At 44.3% G+C, this 21,106-nt stretch overlaps 2 protein-coding genes across 2 annotated transcripts in view; one reads left to right on the top strand and one right to left on the bottom strand.

Moving 5' to 3' along the window:
* The first annotated feature begins 15 nt into the window (after positions 1 to 15).
* KATNB1 (katanin regulatory subunit B1) lies at positions 16 to 18,746 on the top strand. The gene is made up of 19 exons (XM_085315210.1): positions 16 to 536; positions 3,270 to 3,400; positions 5,563 to 5,680; positions 7,475 to 7,575; positions 8,145 to 8,186; positions 8,870 to 8,953; positions 9,747 to 9,862; positions 10,864 to 10,935; positions 11,185 to 11,335; positions 11,767 to 11,954; positions 12,076 to 12,209; positions 12,991 to 13,041; positions 13,208 to 13,284; positions 13,948 to 14,067; positions 15,065 to 15,214; positions 15,536 to 15,612; positions 16,029 to 16,103; positions 16,892 to 17,008; positions 17,632 to 18,746. Exons 1-19 carry the CDS (start codon positions 497 to 499, stop codon positions 17,762 to 17,764), a joined length of 1,977 nt encoding a protein of 658 aa, XP_085171336.1. The 5' UTR covers positions 16 to 496; the 3' UTR covers positions 17,765 to 18,746.
* A 1,139-nt stretch (positions 18,747 to 19,885) lies between these two features.
* KIFC3 (kinesin family member C3) overlaps positions 19,886 to 21,106 on the bottom strand; it is a 19,090-nt gene continuing 17,869 nt past the window's right edge. Inside the window, exon 17 of the mRNA XM_085315192.1 lies at positions 19,886 to 20,009. Coding sequence (XP_085171318.1) covers positions 19,886 to 20,009 — 124 coding nt within the window. The remainder of the gene's footprint in view (positions 20,010 to 21,106) is intronic.

A 21,106-nucleotide genomic window follows, 5' to 3' on the forward strand; every position in this document is an offset into this window, starting at 1 on the left:
CCTCCGCAGGGGCTCCCCGCTGACCCACTGTAATTACTGTCGTAGTCATTAGGGTGCTGTGGCCAGAGCTCGTTAGCTTCGCCCGCACCCTGCTGTGCCGCCGGGGCTGAGGCCGCCGGCAGGATGGTCGCCCCGTCAGCGTGCCTGCCCGTGGCTCGGCGCTGGCCTTCCCGCTCAGCGGACGGGCATTGCAGGGGAGGAGGTGTTGCCGAAACCCTGATGAGTCTTTTTCTCACTTCAGGCCCTTGTCATGTTGATCCAGATGAAGATTAAGTCCAGACTGAAGATCTGGTCGGTGACTGGCGGTTGTTCTGGATGCGCTAGGACACGTCTTTTGAAGGAGGAAGCTCGTCGGGCTGGATGCGTCTAAGCAGATCAAAAGGCAGCAGCTGAGGCTTGGGGGGGGTTGAGCCCCGCGCAAACCTAGATAGTGGAGCTTTGCTGGGAGGAAGAAGGCACTTCTCCTGTGGCCGTCCGAAAAGCGTCGCGCTAAGAAATGGCAGTGTCTGTCACCACTAAGACAGCGTGGAAGCTGCGTGAGTGTCTCTCAGGCTTCTCTCCTGTCCTTTATGAAGCAGAGCAGAGGATTTTTCTCAGCTAACAAGGGGGAAGAGAGAGGCTATTTGTGATATGAATGAGCTCATCTCTTCCTTGGGTATGAGCACCCTTGCTCCCTTTCTAAGTTGCAGAGTGTTTCAAAAATTGTTTTTGAAACGGACTTGAAGCATCACAGTAGAGAAATGTGGAACCTTGTCATTACTGTTTTCAAGGGGTAACGGTCTGTATTTATTCTATTATTTTTTGAAAGGCTATCCAAAATTTATGCGAAACCCACATCACTCTAATGTAGTACAAGAACAGCCAAGGAGGTGGTTGAAACCCATACAGGCCTCCACCTGCTGTGGAGATTTCCCTCGGTATTGTGTTAGCAGATTTGGGATTGCTCTTTGTTGCTGCTTGTTTGTTACAGAAAGTATACCAAATTCTTTGCTGCAGGAGGGATGAGGTGATCGTTACAGGATCAGAATGTCTCAGTCTCTTGAAATTGCTTTATAASAGACAGCAAGAATCTGCTGCTTTTACTTTCATTATCTTTCCTTAGAAAGAGCAGTAAACAGTTACTAATTGTCAGTTCYTGATTGCTTCTCTGGTCACTGACTGGTAATTTTATAGGAGCTGTGAAGGAATTGTTAGAAGCAAAGGGAACTAACTGATTGATTGTTCAGAAATGTGCGTTTTAGGCCAGTGATTTGAGGCCTAGCAGAAATGTAGTAACATCAACTGGCAATATATTAATGGGACTGAGGTGGTTGACTTTGTTAACATACGGTAACTAGTCATGTGTAGTAGTGACCCTTTTTGCCAATATTGGTCATTTTGTATGTTTTTGAGCAGAAGACTAGTTTGCGATGTTCTCTTCCCATTCCTGAGACTCCCAAGTTACAGGAAAAGTTGGAATTTGATTGATCTCAAATCTCCATTCTATTTAAATGGACAGAATTTCTTGATCTTTGATTTTGGTAGGCTGTSCTGTTCTGTTGTCCTCTTCAGAGTAAGAAGCATTCTGAGTGTTAGACAATGTATTAGTGGTGTTATTTARGAGTTTATTGCCACTGAGCTGGTGGGTGATAGCTGGTGATGATGCTTCATAAAAAACGTTTGCGGGTTTAACTAAATTGGCACCTCTCTGAAGGAGAGGGTAGCGCACTGCCTGGCCAAAGCTGGCATGAATTTATAATCTTTTATAAACATAGGGTTTAGTGCCTCAGCAATGACTCTTAAACTTCTAATATATTATTAAGAACAAAATCAAGAGGAGCAAAAAGTGGGGCTGCTGACACACTCATTTTAACAGCAATGCTCAGCATATATGCTTTCAGTTTTAAATAGCCAGTTGGTCCATTAATACTAATTGTATTGTTTATTACCTTCCGTTTCATCCGTCCATTCATACTTTCCTTTAACATTGTCATACAGCAGATTGGTCTTTCAACACAGTGCAAATATATTTTCAGATTTGCCCTTCTCATTTAATTTACAGACCAGCTGCCTTTGTAATTTGAAGGTGTTGGTCCAGCTAAAGTGAAAGTTGCGTAGTCTTGCTTTCAAAAAAGCACTCTTGACAACCTTAGAACAAAATACCTATAATTATTATTGCTGCAGTCCTAATGACCCTTTGGATTAATGTCTTTTATTAAATCATCAAATTGTTCCTCCCACCAAAACAATCTGAACAAAAGCTGAATTGATTCCTATGTAGCTTTTTTACAAACAAGTTTTATAAATACTGTGACAGCTGCGCATGCAGATCTGGTGAACTTTCAGAGAAGAGAACGGTAAGAGGAAGAAATTGATAAATACATCTGTCAAAAGTTTCTACCAAAAATTTGGGTGGATTTTGAAATCCCTTATGAAAACGGGTATCTATGCAAAGATGCTCGTTTGGCTTCTCCTTAGCCCCAAATTTGCTTCTTTATAATAAGACTTCCTTCAAGTTCTGTCATTGTGAAGCCCTTGCAATATCAGGCCTTCCCCTCAGCTCCCAGCTTTTTAACAGTCTTTTAATGTCAGTCACGTTTGTTCTTTTCTGCCCTTTAAAATATATATATTCATCCTTCCTTTGTTTCKATTTTGCACTGTCTGCACTGTTAAATTTCACCTGTGTTACATAGTGGGAATGTAGCAGAGTCCCTGCCAAAGCTCAGAGAAGGGAGCTCCACCTATCCCCGATGCTGAGTCTGACTTTTTTTCTCTGTAAGGTAACAAACTGTACTGCTGTTAATCTGCCAGTTCTTCTTTGGTTAGACAGTCTTCTGGTGCTTACCAGAACTCAATATCGGAGGGCGTTTTTCTAGAGGTTGTGGCTGCTTCATATCATTCCATCTTCTGAAACAGCTCAACTTACTGAAACCCACCCAAGTATAGAAGGTAAAGCAGCTTCTRTAAGCAGATTGCTACAGTTAAGCAAATCTTAAACAGCTCCTGAGTTGCTGCTAATGAGAGAAGATGCTGTTGTAAGCGACATGCACACTGGAGTTGTGAAGATTTGTCAGCAAATGTCCTGAAGTGCAGCAGACAGAGCCAAGAAGGACTGTTTCAAGCAAGATAATAGTGTGAATTCTTATCTGAACTCTGCATTACTGCAGCTTGTCCAGTGGGAACTGGGAAGTTTTTCTGGAGAGAAAAAGCTTTTAGCTGTCTAGGAGGGATGGGGTGGAAAATGTTTATACCAGTCTGTACTATGTGTTTGCTCACTTTGTTTTTTGCAGAAGAGATCACAGCTCACAGCAGCAATGTGTCTTCACTAGTCCTGGGAAAAAGTTCAGGCCGGCTCCTGGCAACTGGAGGAGATGACTGTCGGGTCAACATATGGTCAGTTAACAAGCCCAACTGCATCATGGTAAGMACTGACCTATTTTCAACTTTGGGGAGATTGGAATATTAATTCTGAGATGTGGAGAGTGGGAAATGAGGGAAAAGGTATTTGGGTTGTAGCTTGTCCAACAGTTGAGTAGCGTTTGCCAACGCAAAGTGGGATGCTCTGATTCTAGCCTGAGATAGGGACAGAATTCAAATAACTGGTGAGCTGCACTGCACCAGAGACAATCCGGGATGCTCATTGCTTCAGGTGAGCCAGTATTTGCTCAGATAATAAATATTGAGCCTTCTGTTACCAGGTTACAGATAATTAAATGCAGAGTTTTGTACAAGGTCAGCTAGTTTTATAGCGTAAGCTACAGGGGCTAGTTTTGTGCCCTGGAGTTTGCCCTCTTAGAAGGAAACTTCTCAAGCAGGATGTGTTCCCACTTGTCCCATAGTCACTTTCTGACAGTAGAGTGTTTGTCAGAATAGTTTGCTGACTTGACTGTGGGCCATGGAARAGTAATACTGGGTGCAGCATGTTAGAAAGAGTAAGATTACCACAGCTGTTACCACCAGCTCACACTGTAAGTATATTTAACAGTTGTTTGTCCTGCGTCCTCTGTCTTTGGATGTTACCGGAAAGCATCTTTAGCAAATGTTGCTTGTAACTTGTTTTGTTAACAATATAATTAATGTTGCATTATGAGAAGTATTTCTCTAGCCAGTGTGAACCTTGTGAAGAAAAAGTAGGGTCAAGAAAAGCTAGAAGAGAGTTTCTACTTTATTTTACTGCTTGTTTACAGAGGTCAAGATAAAGAGGTTGAAAGAGATGCAAAAAAAGGTTCCCCATCTTTGGCGGTGCTACAATTTTTTCCTAGTGTGGTTAAGCTGTGTTTTCCAGGCCATTTCCCGTGACGTGACAGCAGCTTGAAGCCACAGTATTTCTTTCTTYGGAAAAGAAGGAAGAGCAAATATCTCCCTATCTCTTCTGTGGGAGCAGAGAACTGTAGCTCTCGTGTGCTTTCTGGGAGACCCGAGTGTCAGGTTTCTGACAACCCTTTTCTGAAYGGCGAGGGTTGACTGGGGCTACTGAGATCTTGTGCTATTGTTATATCGAAAGAATCTGGAATTTTCGGTCTATGTTTTGGGTTTTGTTCTCTGAAATTCATCTTTTGTATTTCAGTTGTTAGATATTTCACTTATAACTAAGTTGTTAGATATTGTTGTTCAGATATTTATGGGTGGGGAAGAGGGAACTTTTCAGGTAGCATTGTAACTTCTGGTTTAAGTTTGAGCTTTGTTTCTCCATAAGCAGTAGCAGTCGTAATCTTAGAGCGTTGCAACTGCAGACGAAATCCATCAGGACAGGCGGCTTTGAACTGGTGTTCCCAGCCTCTTTAAAGGTGTGGGAGGCACAGAGCTGGCTTAACTGTTTGGAAGACCTGTTTAAGGGTAAAGACTAGAATATAATATTGATTGACAACTGAAAGGTCTACCATAGCAATATGTGTGTTGATTAGTTTTCTAGAGCTAGTTCTAATACTCTTGTGTTTTAATTAAAATCTGGCCTTTTCAAATACTTACGTGATTTGTAAGCTCTAAGATGCTCAAGGATGAAAGAAACTGTATACAATTGAATTATTACTCTTGCCTCAAGTGAATACTTTAGTGATGGCATAACATTGTCACTGTGACGCCCAGTGCTGGCAGCARTGTATGGCTTCTGGCTTGTGTGAAGGTTTTGAAGCAGTCCTGATTTTGCTCTTGCTTTGATTTGTAACCAGTTCATGACACTTATGTGACCCATTTAGAACAAACATGGTGTCATTGTGCTTGCACAGCGTAATTTTTATAATGTAAGCATGTGTCAACCTTGTGTGGGCATCCACACCTAATGTTTAGCTACACATGTCTCTGTTGATGTATCCTTCAAAAATTAGTCAAAGTATAGTGTCCCAGAAAGTAGTGAGAACTTGGAAGATGTGTGCACAGTGCTCTATACAGTGATGGTCTTTAGGATGCCCTACCATCCTGATAGCTATTGGGGGGAAAAGACCAGCAGCACAGCCAGGTGTTCCCAAATCTTGGGTAAATATTTACTAATCAAATGTGAGCTATGCAATTGTGACCATAAACTTTAAACAGGGCCTTGTCATTAGGTGTTGATTGTGACTCTTGTTTTGTTTTTTTTTCTTGCAGAGCTTGACAGGCCATACAACACCCATTGAGAGCCTACAGATCAATACGAATGAGGAACTCATTGTTGCAGGGTCCCAGTCAGGGTCCATTCGAGTTTGGGATCTGGAAGCTGCCAAAAGTATGTTTCCAGGTGTTTGGGCTTCTGTTCATGAATGCTTTTTGGAATATCCTTATACTTAATATCTTTGACCTGGAAGGTTCCCAGCTGAGAAGGAACAGGAGCCTGGTGTTGCTTTCACCTTAATTTCCAGTACTGTTAGAGGGCTTTTGTGCCATTCMTGTTGAGACTGTACAGCTGTTTACACACACTTGAGCAGAAATATATGTATGCATTCTGGAGACTGATTTAAAGAGCTAATTTCTAGGATTGTGACCTGAGCATGCTGAGTTCTATATTCCAGATCAGTTTGCATGTATCTGTAGGGTAACCAGGTATATAGAAATTGTATTTGGATTCTCAGCTTTAAATTTTGGGCCTTAATTAAAAGGATRCTGTAAACCTAAAATCATTTTCAAGGTTTTAGTAGTTTAGGTTCTGCTCAAGCCCAGGAATATCCCTGCCTGTGAATCTCTTAATTTTTAGGTTCCAATTTAATTTTATTTTTTCCTCAAGTGATTTTTCTCTTCTGCTTATGCTTGGCCACAGAAATAGACAAGGGCCTAGTTTATAATAAAAGCTATAAACTCATTGAACTCAGATCYGTTAAAGGAATTCTGTTGAATCATATTTTGTTTATTACATTTTTCTCAAATCCTRAAGCAAWTTTGAAAAGGTATCACAAATCATTTGAGTGCATWACAGCAGAAGTACTATAAAATGAAYGAAYGTTTCTTGTAGTTTGCTACTTGCTTATCATAAGAACATGCARTCAAAACAGACTTCCACTGACTGAGCTAAGAAAGCAAAAAGCAGATGGCATAAATAATAAAAAWCACTTTTGTCATTCAAGCATTTAGAATCAGTTCAATTATAAAATAGCTTGGCTCAACCAGTGTAACTGATCTGGCTGAATTTATTACTAGACCTATGAGCCARTGTCTCTACAAATGACCTCTCCTGGTTTGGCTCAAGAGCTAATTCCTGCCGTGGGAATAATGAGACTGTCCCAGATGACTGATGRTGGAGAGAGATTGCTTCTGTCATTATGTGAGCAATTTTTCTTCCTTGAAGTTGAGCTCTACATTCATCTCTGCTTTCAGAGATACAGTGTACCTGTTCTACTGGTCCATAGTGGATTCCAGAATAGCAAGAGTTGTCACTGAATTGATGACTTGCTGAAGCCCTGTGATCATTTTCTTTGCCTCCTGCTTCCTGGACAATGGTCCCCACAATCTTTGGGACACTTCTTGCAAAGGGCAATTGGARGAGTCCAGTGTAAATATTGGAACATAAGTGGTGGAAAACCAGGCATGTGTCCATACTGTGGCAAAGAGACCTGGAAAGGGTCTGTCTGATAACTGAAGGATGAACGATGCAGACAGTCATGTGTCTCTTTCACTTCTTCACCCAAAAGTGTTTTTTTTTTTCCTTCACTCTGCTCACTTTGCCACAGGTGGAAGGATACACTGCCTGACAACTGTCTCAAAGTGTGACTTTTTAGTTTTATTTTTGTATTGGAGACCTTTGAGTTTTATTCATAGATTCCATACCTGAGGACAGCAATTTGATTAGGATCACTGAGCCCASGCCCTCTATTGCTGTTTCTTTGCATTGCAAAGGTGAACTCTGAGACATTTCCGTGGACTAATATACACAGATGAATCAACTGTATCTAGCATGTCTAATGTACGTTGCATTGGCATATGTTTAATGGTGAAGATAGTATGGCTGAATGGCATTCTGTGTGGGGAAACCAACTGCTAAATATTTGCTCCCTGTTCTTTCTCTCTGTTCCACTTCTCCTTTTCCCAGTTCTTCGTACATTACTGGGTCACAAAGCAAATATCTGCAGCCTTGATTTCCATCCTTTCGGAAGCTTTGTGGCATCTGGTTCTCTGGACACAAACATTAAGGTAAAGCCCAGCTTCTCCTAGAGATTATCCTCTTCACTTGCAGCATCTTTATTATGAGGAAAGACAGAATGTGTTTTGTGCCAAGCTGTTGGTGGTTGTTGTATATCATCATTTGCATGCATGTGGGCAGGTGTATTTATGAATGCTTGTGAAATTCTTGCATGTATTTTTACAAGTGTAACACAACGAGTGTGATTCATCTGTTACGAAATGCAGCTCATTCCACAAGGCTCTTTGAGTGTGGTGCCAGATGAGAACCTGGCGTTAGCAAGCGTAGATGTACTGATTTCTGTGGATTGCATCCGCTTTCATCAGGCTGGTATTTGACTCTAGGAACTGAGCTTCTGTAGTATGAAATACCTTACAGAAATAGTTCTCACTTGGAAGGTTAGGTCAGGAGATACACCAAGAGGAGACACGGGTTTAGTAGCCCCTTCAGTGGTTTCATTCTACAGTGTTTATCAAGCTCTGTGACAGGGAAAGCTCTTGCTCCAACATGATTGTTGCCCCCTCTCTCCCCCCCATATATAGTTCTAAGCATATAGTTTGTTTGCTTTTCTTCCCTGTAGCTCTGGGATGTAAGAAGAAAAGGCTGTGTCTTCAGATACAAGGTAAAATACTTCACTGGCTTTTGGGAGAAGAGGGGAGAAAAGTTCCTGCCTAGGACTTTTGTGCAAGCCTCTAAGTGATTATSTGATTAACTTCCTAGTTTCCTGATATAAAAATAGCATCTGCATGATTTATGAAGTTGTCTGATAAACCTCTATATGTCTCTCTGAACTATATGGGGACAGGAAGTGGTTAACATAGTAGTTTTTATAGGCTGATTGGCTTCAGTGGGGGATGGAGAGCATCCATGAGTAAGTGTTTCTTTATACTGTGACTGACATTACAGGGCAAGTCTGCACTGCCTTGTGGTTCTATTCTTGGGGCCCTTTTCTATGCAAAGAACTTGCTGTATATTAATTTAGTTCTAGAAAACAACTTAATGGCACAGCAGTCTTTCTGAGCACTCAGAAGTCTTTTAACTTGAGATTCATATTAAGCCATATTTCTATTTACAGCTCTTATACTGATGTAAAAAAATGTCTAGATGAGAGAGTTTATGCCCATTTCGTGTGGATAGCTTTTGAGTGCAGTTTCTAAGTGTTCTGTGATCTGTGGAGTCTGTGATACAATTACTTGATTTTATTTTATTATATTGTATAAAATAGAAGGATAAAAGCCAGAATACCCCTTAAAGGAAAAAAAAAAAAAAAACAACCCACAATGCTTCTTATGTTTCTCATTTCAGGGTCACACGCAAGCTGTTAGGTGTCTCCGATTTAGTCCTGATGGGAAATGGTTAGCCTCTGCTGCTGATGATCACACCGTAAAGGTAATTTAGCTGTTAACTATTACTATGACATCCTCTGGGTTTGCTTGTGGTACATAGAACTGCAGGGACCATCTTTTTACCAGCTCTCTCATAGCCCCCTTTTGTTCATTAGGCAGCAGTGAGCCCTGTGGCCTTGCAGGGGAAGTCTGTTTTTGGGGACCTTGTCCAGTGGCCCAGAACATCCAGACATGAGTTGCATCTGATGAAATGTACTTATCCAACAGATGTCTTGGCACTATGCACAAGAAAGTTCAAGTTTCAGTGATGGGTAGAATTTTGATACCTGAACATTGGCTTCTGTCTTAGTAAGTGTTACAGGACGAGTTATCCACAGCACATTGCTTCATGATATTATGTTCAAGCTCTGCTTGGGTAATTCAATAGAGACGTGCTATACTATACATTGCTCATAGAAAAATTGTTAAAGGATTCAGAACTTCAGAGATTTTGTTAGTTTGTTTTTGAGTAAGTGGAACTCATTCACAACTTATTTTGGAATAAGTGGAACAGCTCTATTTTGTCCTAGTCTCTAAATATAAAACAGAAACTTTTGGGGGACAAACTAGCAAGGAACTAAATAGAAAATCTAAAAGAGAATGACCGAAAACAAGAAAAAATGCAGTCTTTAGTGACTGGAACATCAGTCCTTCCCTGATCATTGCTTTCCGTGACAAACTTGAGTATGTGCTTGGGAGGGGGAGAAGGATTAGATTGCCAGTAGAAGGAAACTCAAGGGTATGATTTTCTAACATTAAATCTTTTCAAGAGTGTCTCTGTTCTTTCCTTCTTCCAGCTATGGGATCTGGCTGCTGGGAAGATAATGTTTGAATTTACAGGACATACTGGCCCAGTAAACGTTGTTGAATTCCATCCCAATGAATACCTTTTGGCTTCTGGCAGCTCTGACAGGTACATGAGTGGAAAGAGAAAGCAGACAATTGTATCCGTCACAGAACCACAGAATGGTTGAGGTTGGAAGGGACCTCTGGAGATCATCTAGTCCAGCCCCACTGCTCAAGCAGGGTCTCCTACAGCTCATTTCCCGGGATTGTGTCCAGACAGCTTTTGAGCATCCCCAAGGATGGAGACTCCACAACCTCAGTGGATGACATGTTCCAGTGCTCTGTCTCCCTCACAGTAAAGAAATTTTTTTCACGTGTTCAGACAGAACTTCTTATGTTTCATTTTGTGCCCGTTGCCGCTCGTCCTATCGCTGGGCACCACTGAAAAGAGTCTGGCCCCATTCCATCTACACATTCCCTTCAAATACTTACACACACTGATAAGATCCACCCTCAGCCTTCTCTTCTCCAGGCTGAAGAGTCCCAGCTCTCCCAGCCTTTCCTCATAGGAGAGATGCTCCAGTCCCTTAATCATTTTAGTAGCCCTTTACTGGACTCTCTCCAGTAGCTCCATGTCTCTTGTACTGGGGAACGCAGTATGTCAGCTCCCTTCCTGATGCCCTTGCTTTTGGGAACACAGCACACGGTTTTGAGTTGTGTGACAATCCTGTCATTTCAAGAGACTGCTATTTAGCAAACAACATGTCACGTCTGTGGTGTGCAGAGTATGGAGATCCTACCTTCTCATCCAGAACTGATGGCACTTTCTGCTGTATGCAATAGGCCTGWGAGGCTCACTAATCCGGCTGACTTCCTCTCTGAAAAGCTTTGCTCTGCTAGCCGGGAGTCCTTAGCTCTGGGCCAGCTCTAAATACCTATACCTATTTAGAGCCTCTAAGCATCTGTGGCTGTATCCATGGATCTTAGCTAGATTAGCTTTCACTGTAGGTTCATCATATATGCACAACAGTGAAAGTAATTCTAGCTATTAGTACATTATTTTAATACAAATTCTACAGCAGATTCCAGAGAAATGAGCAATGATTTTTTTCTTCTGTTGTATTACAGGACTGTCCGATTCTGGGATTTGGAGAAGTTTCAAGTTGTGAGCTGTATTGAAGAGGAGGCCACTCCAGTCAGGTATATTAAGCTCTGCCACAACTAGACAGAGGCTAAAATGAGGGTGAAGGGAGGTTTTCATGAAGGATATTTTACTGTGAAGTTTAGGCAGCTGGAGATGTTGCACGAGTTTGTTGGTTCTGTAGACTCGGTGTTTAAAAACCTGGTCGGAGGTGTTCACTGAAGTCAGAGATACAGCCCTGAAGTCGTCGTGGGAGTGAGTAAGCTCGGAAAGGTGTGTCTAAATCTCCATCTCCTGCCTTCTCCCAGGTGTGTTCTTTTCAACCCAGATGGCTGCTGCTTGTATAGTGGCTTCCAGGATTCACTGCGTGTGTACGGCTGGGAGCCAGAACGCTGTTTTGATGTGGTCTTGGTGAACTGGGGAAAAGTAGCTGACTTATCTATCTGCAACAACCAGCTGGTAAGCCACTGTTCTTGAGGAATGGAGGGAGGCGGCTGCAAAACACGAGATAAGATGCTGCTGTGTGCTTGCAGCCTTCTGAACTTTAAGCCTWGTGTCCAACTCTAAGTGACCAGGGCTAGCAGTGGGGCCAGTGCTTAGACAAAGCTTGTGTGCTTTTGCATCAGCCACCTCATGCTCCATTTCATTTCTCTTTGACTTCTGGAGGGAGGAACTGGGGCATGCGTTGACTAGTAATTAGAAACCATGCTTGGCAAAAGTTTCATCAAAATTCATAGCCTTTCACAAAACATGGGCAATTTCAAACTGAAAYAGCCGAAGTGTTGAACTGAGAAATTCTCAAATACTGCTGCTCAAGGTTGCTCYGTCATGTCTAAAGCTGGCATACACCCCACTTTTCAGAGAACTACCTTGATCTTTTCCCTCTGCAGATAGGAGTTTCCTTTGCGCAAAGCACAGTCTCCTCTTTTGTTGTGGATCTCAGCAGAGTCACAAAATCGGGTTCCATTCTTCATGGGTTGATCAGGGACGACAAGCCTCTTGTTCAGCCTACCCCCGCAGGGTCYTCCCTTCGCCGCATCTATGACAGGCCGTCTACTAGCTGCAGCAAACCACAAAGGTAAGGGAGTCTACTGGTTTGTCGTAATTCCRAGATTTTGAGGGAGTGTGCAGGGAGCTTAGTGCTCTCACTCTAACAGGGTCTGTGTGGCTGGTCCTGCCAATGTCTCTTTTTTTCACAGCAGGGTGAAGCACAACTCAGAGAGTGAGAGGCGCAGTCCCAGCAGTGAAGATGACCGGGATGAGAAGGAATCAAAGGCTGAAATCCAGAACCCAGAAGACTACAAAGAGATTTTCCAGCCCAAGAACTCTATCTGTTAGTACCAGAGTTCATTGTGCTTTTGAATGAGCTGTAGGCACTAAACTGAAGTAGAAGTGAACTTTGGCTTACTGCTGCAGTTAGAAAACATTTATATTCTGTGCTCTGAACCATAGATCATGTTGGTGAGCTACTGGAAGGCTGCACCTTAACTAGGGTGCAGTGATGTCTGGTTGAAGTCTGGCCTGCCTGTGCTTATAGCTTTTCTGTCCTGATTACAAAGGACTATTGTGTTACAGGATCTCTTTTTTTGCTTAGGTTCTGTTATATGCAAAATCAGGATTTTTCAGCAGCCTCCATTAAAGAAGAAAAGGTGAAATATTTTGGTAGGGCAGTTATTGTTGTTTAGGGGGCACAATATAATACCCTTATCTCATTTTTCTGTAAACATGAAAAATGAGTTATACTAGCTCATAGTATAGTAACTCATAAAATAACTTATACTACTAGTTATTGTTTTGCTTTATGTATGTTAAAATTTAGTTGGAGGTCATTTTTTTTCTAATACAATTTGTCATGACAGTGCCTTTTCTTGCACTTCATCCTCCTTCAGCAATGAAATATGTGGGTTAATTTTGTTCCTCTCAGTCGTGATGGCTAAAAACCTTCGAGTAAACTCAACAATAACGCTAAGTTCCGGAGGAGATAACTCTGCTTTCTATATCACTGATTGCCTAATCTGTGGAGCTGCTGGAGATCTCCCAGCTCCAAGGCTGACCTATTGCTAATCTATAGCCTTGGATGCTCCATCAGGTTTTTTTCCTCTCTTTTTCTGTAGCTCGAACTCCTCCACGGAACAATGAGCCCTTTCCAGCCCCTCCTGAGGATGGTGAGTATAAAAATGACCCCTTGGTGTGAATGGGGTTAAGAGCTCTTAGATGGGAAAAGTTATATCTCATGACTACTTGTAGTCTAGCTGTACATACCCTTTGCTGTAAGCTTCTCTTGAAAGAAACAATCAGTTTCTGCTTTTCTACTTCTTTCCATCTTGGTAGAGCCTGTAACTGTAAAGGAAGCAGTAAAGCCCAGCCAAGCTGTGGATGTCCAGACCCCATTGCCAAAGCAGGAACATGTACGTACTGAATAACCTGTTAATAACTGTTCACACCCCTGCTGTGAAAGATATGTGARTGCCTGAGACTTTACTGTTTATTATCAAGCTGGTTCTTTTATTGAAGACCAGTAAAGGTGCAGCTCTGATCTGTGGCAAGCGACGTGTCTGACCAGAGCAGTAGGCTTGAAGGCCAGGCCTCCAGCAGATGTTGATTCTACCACTTTTGTTCATTTCTCATTGTTTCAGTCCAGTTGATCCTTCCACCTCAAAGCTGGGGCACTCTGAGGAGACGCAAGTGACAGATTTCTGAGGGTGCTCAAACTGAGACTACTTTATAACCATAATCTCAGWCAGCCTGCATGACAGGACACGTTATACTAACTCCTTTAGAATTCTCTCTTTGCCTTTGAGTTGGCCGTAGCCCGTTGCCCTGGTTTTAGATGCCATTAACAATAACAGCACTTAGCACTTTTGCTGGGGATCTCCATGTTCTTCTGAAACCTTAATTAAGTCTCGCTGTATACCTGAGAGATACTTTATTGCTTCTTAAGCCATACTAGGAAATCGGAGACTGCTTCTGCGTTAGCAGGCTGCATCAGGAGGGAAGTGTGTCAGGAAAGAGGGCATCTGACTAGGGCCAGATTGYTGTTGCTATAGCTTTTATTCAACTCTCTTCTGCAGTCTGACCCAATTCAGAGGCCACCAATTGCCTCCTCAACTCCTGTTACCAGAACAGAGCCATCAGTGATTCCCGCAGCGAGGAATGAGCCCATTGGCCTGAAGGCCTCAGACTTTCTACCAGTAAGTTTCTCTGCACAAAAATGTCTAGACGGGTTCTGTGTTAGAGGGCGTCAGAAGGGGGGTCCTCAGAGGTGTAGGAGGGTCTTTTCAGGTATTTTCTGCAGTTTATGGTCCTTGTTATTGAACGCAGCAGTCAAAGAACACATTGTATTCTGCTCTCCCGCTGCTCACTTGGTTCTTCCCTTGCCAGCCTAGTCTCCTGTCTCAAACTGCCTTGACTTGCAGTTCCTGTTGAATTAGTAGCTCAAGATCGCTGCACCAGGCCCTTATTGTGCTTGGCAATAGGCTGATGCAAACACAACAGTGTTGGTCCATGCTCACTGAGAACATGTGATTAAAGCAGAGAACAAATCTGATCCATTCTACATGCTGGACAGTGATTCATTTATAAAATTGATATCTGCCATTACATGTGTACAATTACTTCACAAGAATCTTTGCCTCTTGCATCTCAGGTGCTTCTTTGCCTCTCTTGGGAGGATATGCCCTGTTCTAATAAGGGAGAAGGACCAGAGCACCCTCAGGATCCCAAACTCTAAATATGAGCTGATGAAGTAGGGCTTCCAGCTTGACCTGGGCAGGAATCAAACTTAGCATCTACCAAATTGCAGAAGATTTATGCTTTTTAATAGAATTTGTTGATTYCAGATGAACATTTTGCATTAAAAAATAGGGCTTGCATGAAAACTTTTCTTCATCAAAATGTATTGGCTTTGAAAACTTATTTTTTTTTCACTTTTTTCCTTTCTTAATTTTGAAGGTTTTTTCCAAGGCTTCAAGCTTCTGTTTGTGATTAACCTGGTAGAAAAGGCAAAAGTGAGTAGCTGAAATTGGAACAAATTGAGCATTTCCAATTCAAAGTGTTTTTAAAACAATCCGCATGGAAGTCAGTATTTCCTGGCCAAAATCAGCTCTCACCTAGGCCATGAGAAAGTTCCCACCCTTTCTGCACCGTCCTGCTCTGTTGTTGCTTCTCCATTGGTGTCTGTGTTTGCAGGCTGTGAAAAACCAAAGCCAGACTGAGCTAGTGGATGAGGAAGCCATGTCCCAGATCAGGAAAGGCCACGAGACCATGTGCGTGGTGCTCACTAGCCGCCACAAGAACCTGGACACTGTGCGGGCTGTATGGAGCACTGGTGACATTAAGGCAAGGATGTAGAAGTATTTGAGGTTTAGTAGGGGAGCAGTTGAGCAGCTTTCTTGGCTGGATTAGACCTGATTCTGTCTCTGCTTTTACAACGTGGGTTTTCATCGCATCTCTCCCCAGCTGTGCACCGCAGAGTGCTGCTGCGTTCAAACTGTAGTCGAATGGCTTCAAAGAAGTGGGGAGATATTTTTTTTTTCATGCAAGAACTGTCTTCTCTTCCCTGATGAACTTTCCATATTTCCTTTACCTTGTTTTTGAAAAGCAASACTTGCTAATTGAAGCTTTGCAATAAATTTCTTCTACTTCCCCCTTCTCTCTCAGACCTCTGTAGACTCTGCTGTGGCGATTAACGATCTCTCCGTTGTTGTGGACCTCTTGAATATTGTCAACCAGAAAGCGTAAGTCTTGGGGAGCTAGTGGTTGGGGTACACAAGAACCATCTGGCTGAGTGTCAGGAGTACAGCATTGTACCTCCTTCTCGGCCAGTATGCTAAGACAACRTAAAATGCATATGCTTTTAGTGAGATCTTCAAACCTGCAGTGCCAGTAAGTGCTGGAGTTGTACAGGGCCTTTTCTATAGGCAAATGATGTCTCACAAGAAAAATCAAAGTCTTAGAGCTTCATGAGTTATTCAAGGCGTCAGTAAAAAAAATGACAGAACCTGCCACTTTCTAACACAAGGGGGAGTCAGGGAACTTGTTCAGTAAACCAAAGTGCAGCTAGTGGGCTTTTTTGTCAGAAAGCATTATCTGTGTTGAATCAGCCTTGTAAGGCGTCAGTGGCCAGTCTCAAAATGTATCCTTTTCTTTCCAGGTCTCTCTGGAAGTTGGATCTGTGCACTATAGTCCTTCCACAGATAGAAAAACTRCTCCAAAGTAAATACGAAAGGTAAGGCCACCTGAACATGCAGTGGTTAGGGGACAAGGAGTTGTGTAAATATTTGTAGAAGAACTTCACTGAGTATTTTGTAGATGAAAGCAAATCTTGGCAAATCACAGCAGGTACAGTATAAAACCTGGAAAAGAGCAGTGGAATTGCCAAGTGTGTGTGGGAAAAGATATGGGAAGTATRTATGGGCAAGAAGTCCTTATTAAGAGCAAGATGTTGAGATTCACTGTAGRTAGGCTGGACTGAAGGTACTTAGGCCAGCCAGATTTGGTGGGTGAAGTTAATATAGAACAAGTAGGCTTCACACACTAATAAGAATGAACTTGCTGGTGTGAACAAGGGAAAGGAAGTCCTGCAGCAGCCCTGGGGTGGCTTGGAAGATTGCTTTGAACCTCATCRTTGGTTGGGAAAGAAGTATAGCATCTCTTGAGGGGTTTTTCTGCTCTTCCTTCTTACTGGAAGAGATGGTGATAGTGAATCCTGAGTGCCCTAGGAAGGACATACCTGCTCTTTAACAAAAATATCCCACTTAKCAAGGTATATATCAAGGCCTTTCCAAAAGGCTCAACTTGTCAGTCTTGGCTTGAATGAAGACTGTGTTGGTCCCTGCAGTTGCTTTCCTTCCCTCGTTACAAGTGATGGAGGCAGATTGTTTAACAAAATTATTCCAAGTGACTGGGTGTGTGTGAGGGCTGTATAGTGTTTACAGCCAGATGCTGGGAGGAAAGGAATTAAGTTGAGTGAGAACTGATTCTCTCTCTCTYTTTTTCTTCTTTTTGTCCCCTCAGTTATGTACAGACTGGTTGTACCTCTTTGAAACTTATTCTCCAGCGATTCCTGCCACTGATCACGGACATCCTTGCTGCACCGCCCTCTGTTGGGGTTGACATCACCAGAGAGGAAAGGTGAGGCACTTCTTCACCTCCACTCCCTCCCTTTGAAACCAGCCTTTCCCTTGGGTGAGCTTTGCTTCTTCTCATCGAGGCTTTGATACCAGACTGGGCATGCCTTTCCTTTTTTTTTTTTTTCCCCAAACGTACCACATTTCTCCCCTCTGATCTCAGAGGGAAGGATCAAGGACTGCTTTTCCCTCTGTCTCTGTGTAGTGGGTCATACCTAGTCAAACAGAGTGTAAGGAATAAAACCAGCCTGTGGCAGCAGTCTTTACCTCACAAGGCACTTGGGTTGTCAGCCAGGCCCCAGATTCTCAGCACTCTCTTTCACAGCAGAGTGATTCTCTCTGCTCTGAGAATTAACTCTCTAAAAACAGCATCTCCTTTCTCCCCAGACTTCCTTGCCAAAGGGAAAAATAGGAGTGTAGGAATCCTGTGTAGATGCTGTTCTCCCGCATCATCAGGACGTGGGTTGAGGGCATGTTGTTTCTGCACAGCCACACWCACATTCCAGTTTCTTCCAGGCCCTTGACTGGTTTCTTCTCCTGACTGAGTTGAATCTCAGGCACCTCAGAAACAAACACATCTCTGAAACAGCTGAGGATTCATGCTGTGTCTGCTATCTGTCTTTGCAGGCTCCATAAATGCAAGCTATGCTACAAGCAGCTGAAAAACATCAGCAACATTGTCAAGAACAAGTCCGGGCTCAGCGGCCGCCATGGTAGTGCCTTTCGGGAACTGCATCTCCTCATGGCTGTCCTGGAGTGACAGCCATCACCTTTTCACATGCAAACACACAGGTGGCCATATTCCCCTCTGCTCTTGGTCTGGCTGGATTTCACCTGTCTAGCTGTGTATCCATCATTTTCTCTGGCATGGTAGGGAACTGGAACCTGGCTGGCCATCTGGTTTTCCCCTGTGCCTTATGGGCTGGATTAAAAACCTGAGTGGAGATGCCTATGCTGTGTGAAGGGACCTGACTGGCTGAGGGCGTTGCAAAGTCCATGTAGGAAAGCAGCTTCATTTCAGCTCTTCATCTCGTCATCAAGCTCTTAGTTGCTCTGTCTCTRTGTGCTAGCCTTTCCCTGACACGGGAGGGCTCTGAGCCTGCTGTTGCCCTTCCTTCAGCAGTGTGTGCTGTTGGTTCTTGTTACTTGACTCTGTGGCTGGGGCTGCAGTTTCTGCCCCACAAAAGCCTGCTATTGGATGGACTGCCCTTTTCCTACAGCATGGGCTTGACCTCATCTGCTCACCTCTGGAACTGGCCCCTTTGGATTACTTCAAAAAAACATGGGCCAGGACACTGTGCCACCGTACCTGATGTAGTCTCATGGACCTGTTTGGAGAGGAGGTTGTCTCATAGCTTCTCAAAATCCCTGCTGGTAATCCTGGGCCACATAAGTTATCTTCAGACTGTTGCTGGGAACTGAGGGCTACCTGAATCTGTTAAAGTATGTGACTTAAACAGGACTTGTCGTGTGTGTTTGCCTTTGGGGTTTGGGAGGGTGGAGGGCAGAGGGACATAGACTAATGTCTTTCTACATCCACTGGACTCTCAGAGGTTTCTTTTTCAATAAATGGCTGTCAGAACCTTTCTGTCCCTCTTTCTTCTTTCCTGTGGGGAAGAGGTTCCTGTTGGTGCTTCCCCTGCTCCTCCCAGCCTGTCTCCCATTATACACTGGAGCCTATTCTTTGGGAAACTGTAACTTATAATGAATTTTATTAAAAAGATTTGTAACTTTTTTTTTAATTGTGTTAAATGCCTGAATCTCTTTAACTATTCTTCACCCTGGCAGGGCTCCTGGCTGGGAGCTTACAGGAAAAGTAAGGTTCCGTTTTCTGGATGTCTGAAAGGGGAGCCTGCCATGTTCTCACCTTACCTGCTGGGAAGCTGTGATGAGTAAGTGGATACATATGTCCCATCCCAGTCCTAGACAGACCATACTACCAGGTGGCTTGCTGAAATGCCAGGTTTGAAACCCAGAGGTTTCACTCTGTTGGTTAGTTCCCAGCTTTAATAGCAGCATCATCATTTGCAGCTTGTCCTCCCTGATTTGATACAGATCTCCCTATCTATCTCCACTTTCTAGCAGATCTCAGCACGGTGGCGCATAGTTTAGGCTCTGCCTCCAGGTTTGTACTGCGCTTTGTCTGTATGTTTCACTGCGGAGCTATTAAACCAGCTGCTGATGTTTGGGGATGTAGGAGAACCTGTCTCAGGTGCATCTAGTGAAGCCAGCAAGAAACTTGAAGGCAATTCATACCTTACCAATGCTTCATCCAAACATGGTCAAGTTCTAGGAACAAAGAGGAGGCTTGTGAGTGTTTTATTCACCTTCCCCAACTGTGGTTTCCCCACTTACTTACCTGCCTGAGAGGGAACATGACCTGTTCTCCTGCTCCTGTTTGGGATTGTGTAACTTGCCACCAGGGAGGGGTGAGGATGCCACCCAAGGGCTAACCACACCTGAACAGCCTTATAGAGCAGTGGGGGGCTCACCTGATCCAGGCGCAGGTGGCTGGCCCGTATCCCACTTGCAGCCAGCGTTGTTTGCTCTCGCTGAAGTGCTGACAGAGGCTGAGCTGTAACCGTTAACACGTAGGGTATTCTGCCATCATGTTGGTGGCTGCAAGCTGGTCCCCATACARGGAAGCGCTTTGGGCTGCTCCTGCCCACACCAGTCACTGCTGCAAGCTTCCCGCACAGTTCCAGCTCACTGGTCTGATATAGCTCAGCAGGGTTATGTAGGGCRCACGTGGCTGCTGATGGTTCACGTATCAAGGGACCCTGGAAACAGGCAATCTCAAGAAATGAGTTGGGCTGAAGGTGCTGTTTGCTTAGAGTGCGTGGAGGAGCTCAGGGAGAGCATGCTGGCTGCCTGCTTCCCTTCACTCTAGCTGCTTGCTGCTTAACCCTGGGGGCTTTCTGGAGAGATTCCCATGTCTAGATCCTGACAGAGGTGTGAAAAGGCGCTGAAAGSCTCCCACCTCCAGCTCATCCACACCCATAGAACTGGGGAAACACAAGAGGGAGCAAGAAGCTGCAATAACAAACCCAGATACACTGGGAAAGTGGTGGTGGGGGGGCAATAAAAGCTAGCTGGAGCGGTCTCACCTGGGAACTTCATTGGCAAGCGCTGGAGCAGGGCTGGCAGAGGATTATAGCAGGAGTCTAAATCTGTAAAATGCTGGAGGCAAAAATAAATAAATAAATTCCAGCTCTGTGCACGCTGCAGGACCAAGGCAGCTACAAAACCATAGCAGTGGTCCGGGTGCCGCGCGTCCTCTTCCTCCCCGCTCCTGCACGCCCGAGGGAGCGTGTCAGGGCAGGGCCTCGCTTCTCCCACCATCCTGCTGACCGCGGCATACGCGGCTCCTCCGGGAGCCCGAGCTAATGGGGATTTACCGGCGCCAGGGCTTAGTTATGGTTTAAAGACTAAATCGCATGCTAATTAAGGGAGCCGGATTGCTGCAATCTGGTCCCAGCATTGCTGCCTGCCCTGCCGGAGCCCTGCAGCCGCGCCGCCGGCTCGGTCCCGGGGAGCTGCGTTGTTGCAGGCGGCGACGGAGGGAGGCAGGCACGCGGCAGCCCCCGCCGACRAGGAGACCATCAGCACTGCACCAGAACTGGCTTCAAAGGGTTTATTTAAAATAAGAAGTTTTGTTACAAAACAGGGTTTTTATTATTAAAATACGTAGAAACATGTAATCTTACAAAAGGTTACATTTATTTTTCTTTTTTTTTTCCCTTTGTTTTAAATAGAATACGCTGCGGCAGAGTAACATGGGAAGGGGGGTGGGGAGGCATCAGTGCACTCGATCGCTTATTTGTCGTAGGAGGCAGCGGCACCGAGGGCCAGGGCCGCAGCAGGGCGGGCACCCCGGGAGGGTTTTGGGGGTGCGCAGGCGCCCCCCTCCCACCCTCCGCTGCCCTCCAGGCTTTGGGATCCCTAAACCAGGAGGAGTTGGGGCTGGCRGGTGCTTCCGCCACCCCCGACTTTTCATTCCACGGAACGGGACATAAATATTTCAAACAACGCTTTCGTCTCGACCACGCGACAACTCTTAAGCAGCGTCACAGCGGTTTCGGCGGGCCCCGAGCCCCCCGCC

This window comes from Rhea americana, unplaced genomic scaffold (assembly GCF_003343005.1).
Source record: "Rhea americana isolate MKP2758 unplaced genomic scaffold, rheAme1 scaffold_421, whole genome shotgun sequence".
In the NCBI taxonomy this organism is placed as follows: domain Eukaryota; kingdom Metazoa; phylum Chordata; class Aves; order Rheiformes; family Rheidae; genus Rhea; species Rhea americana.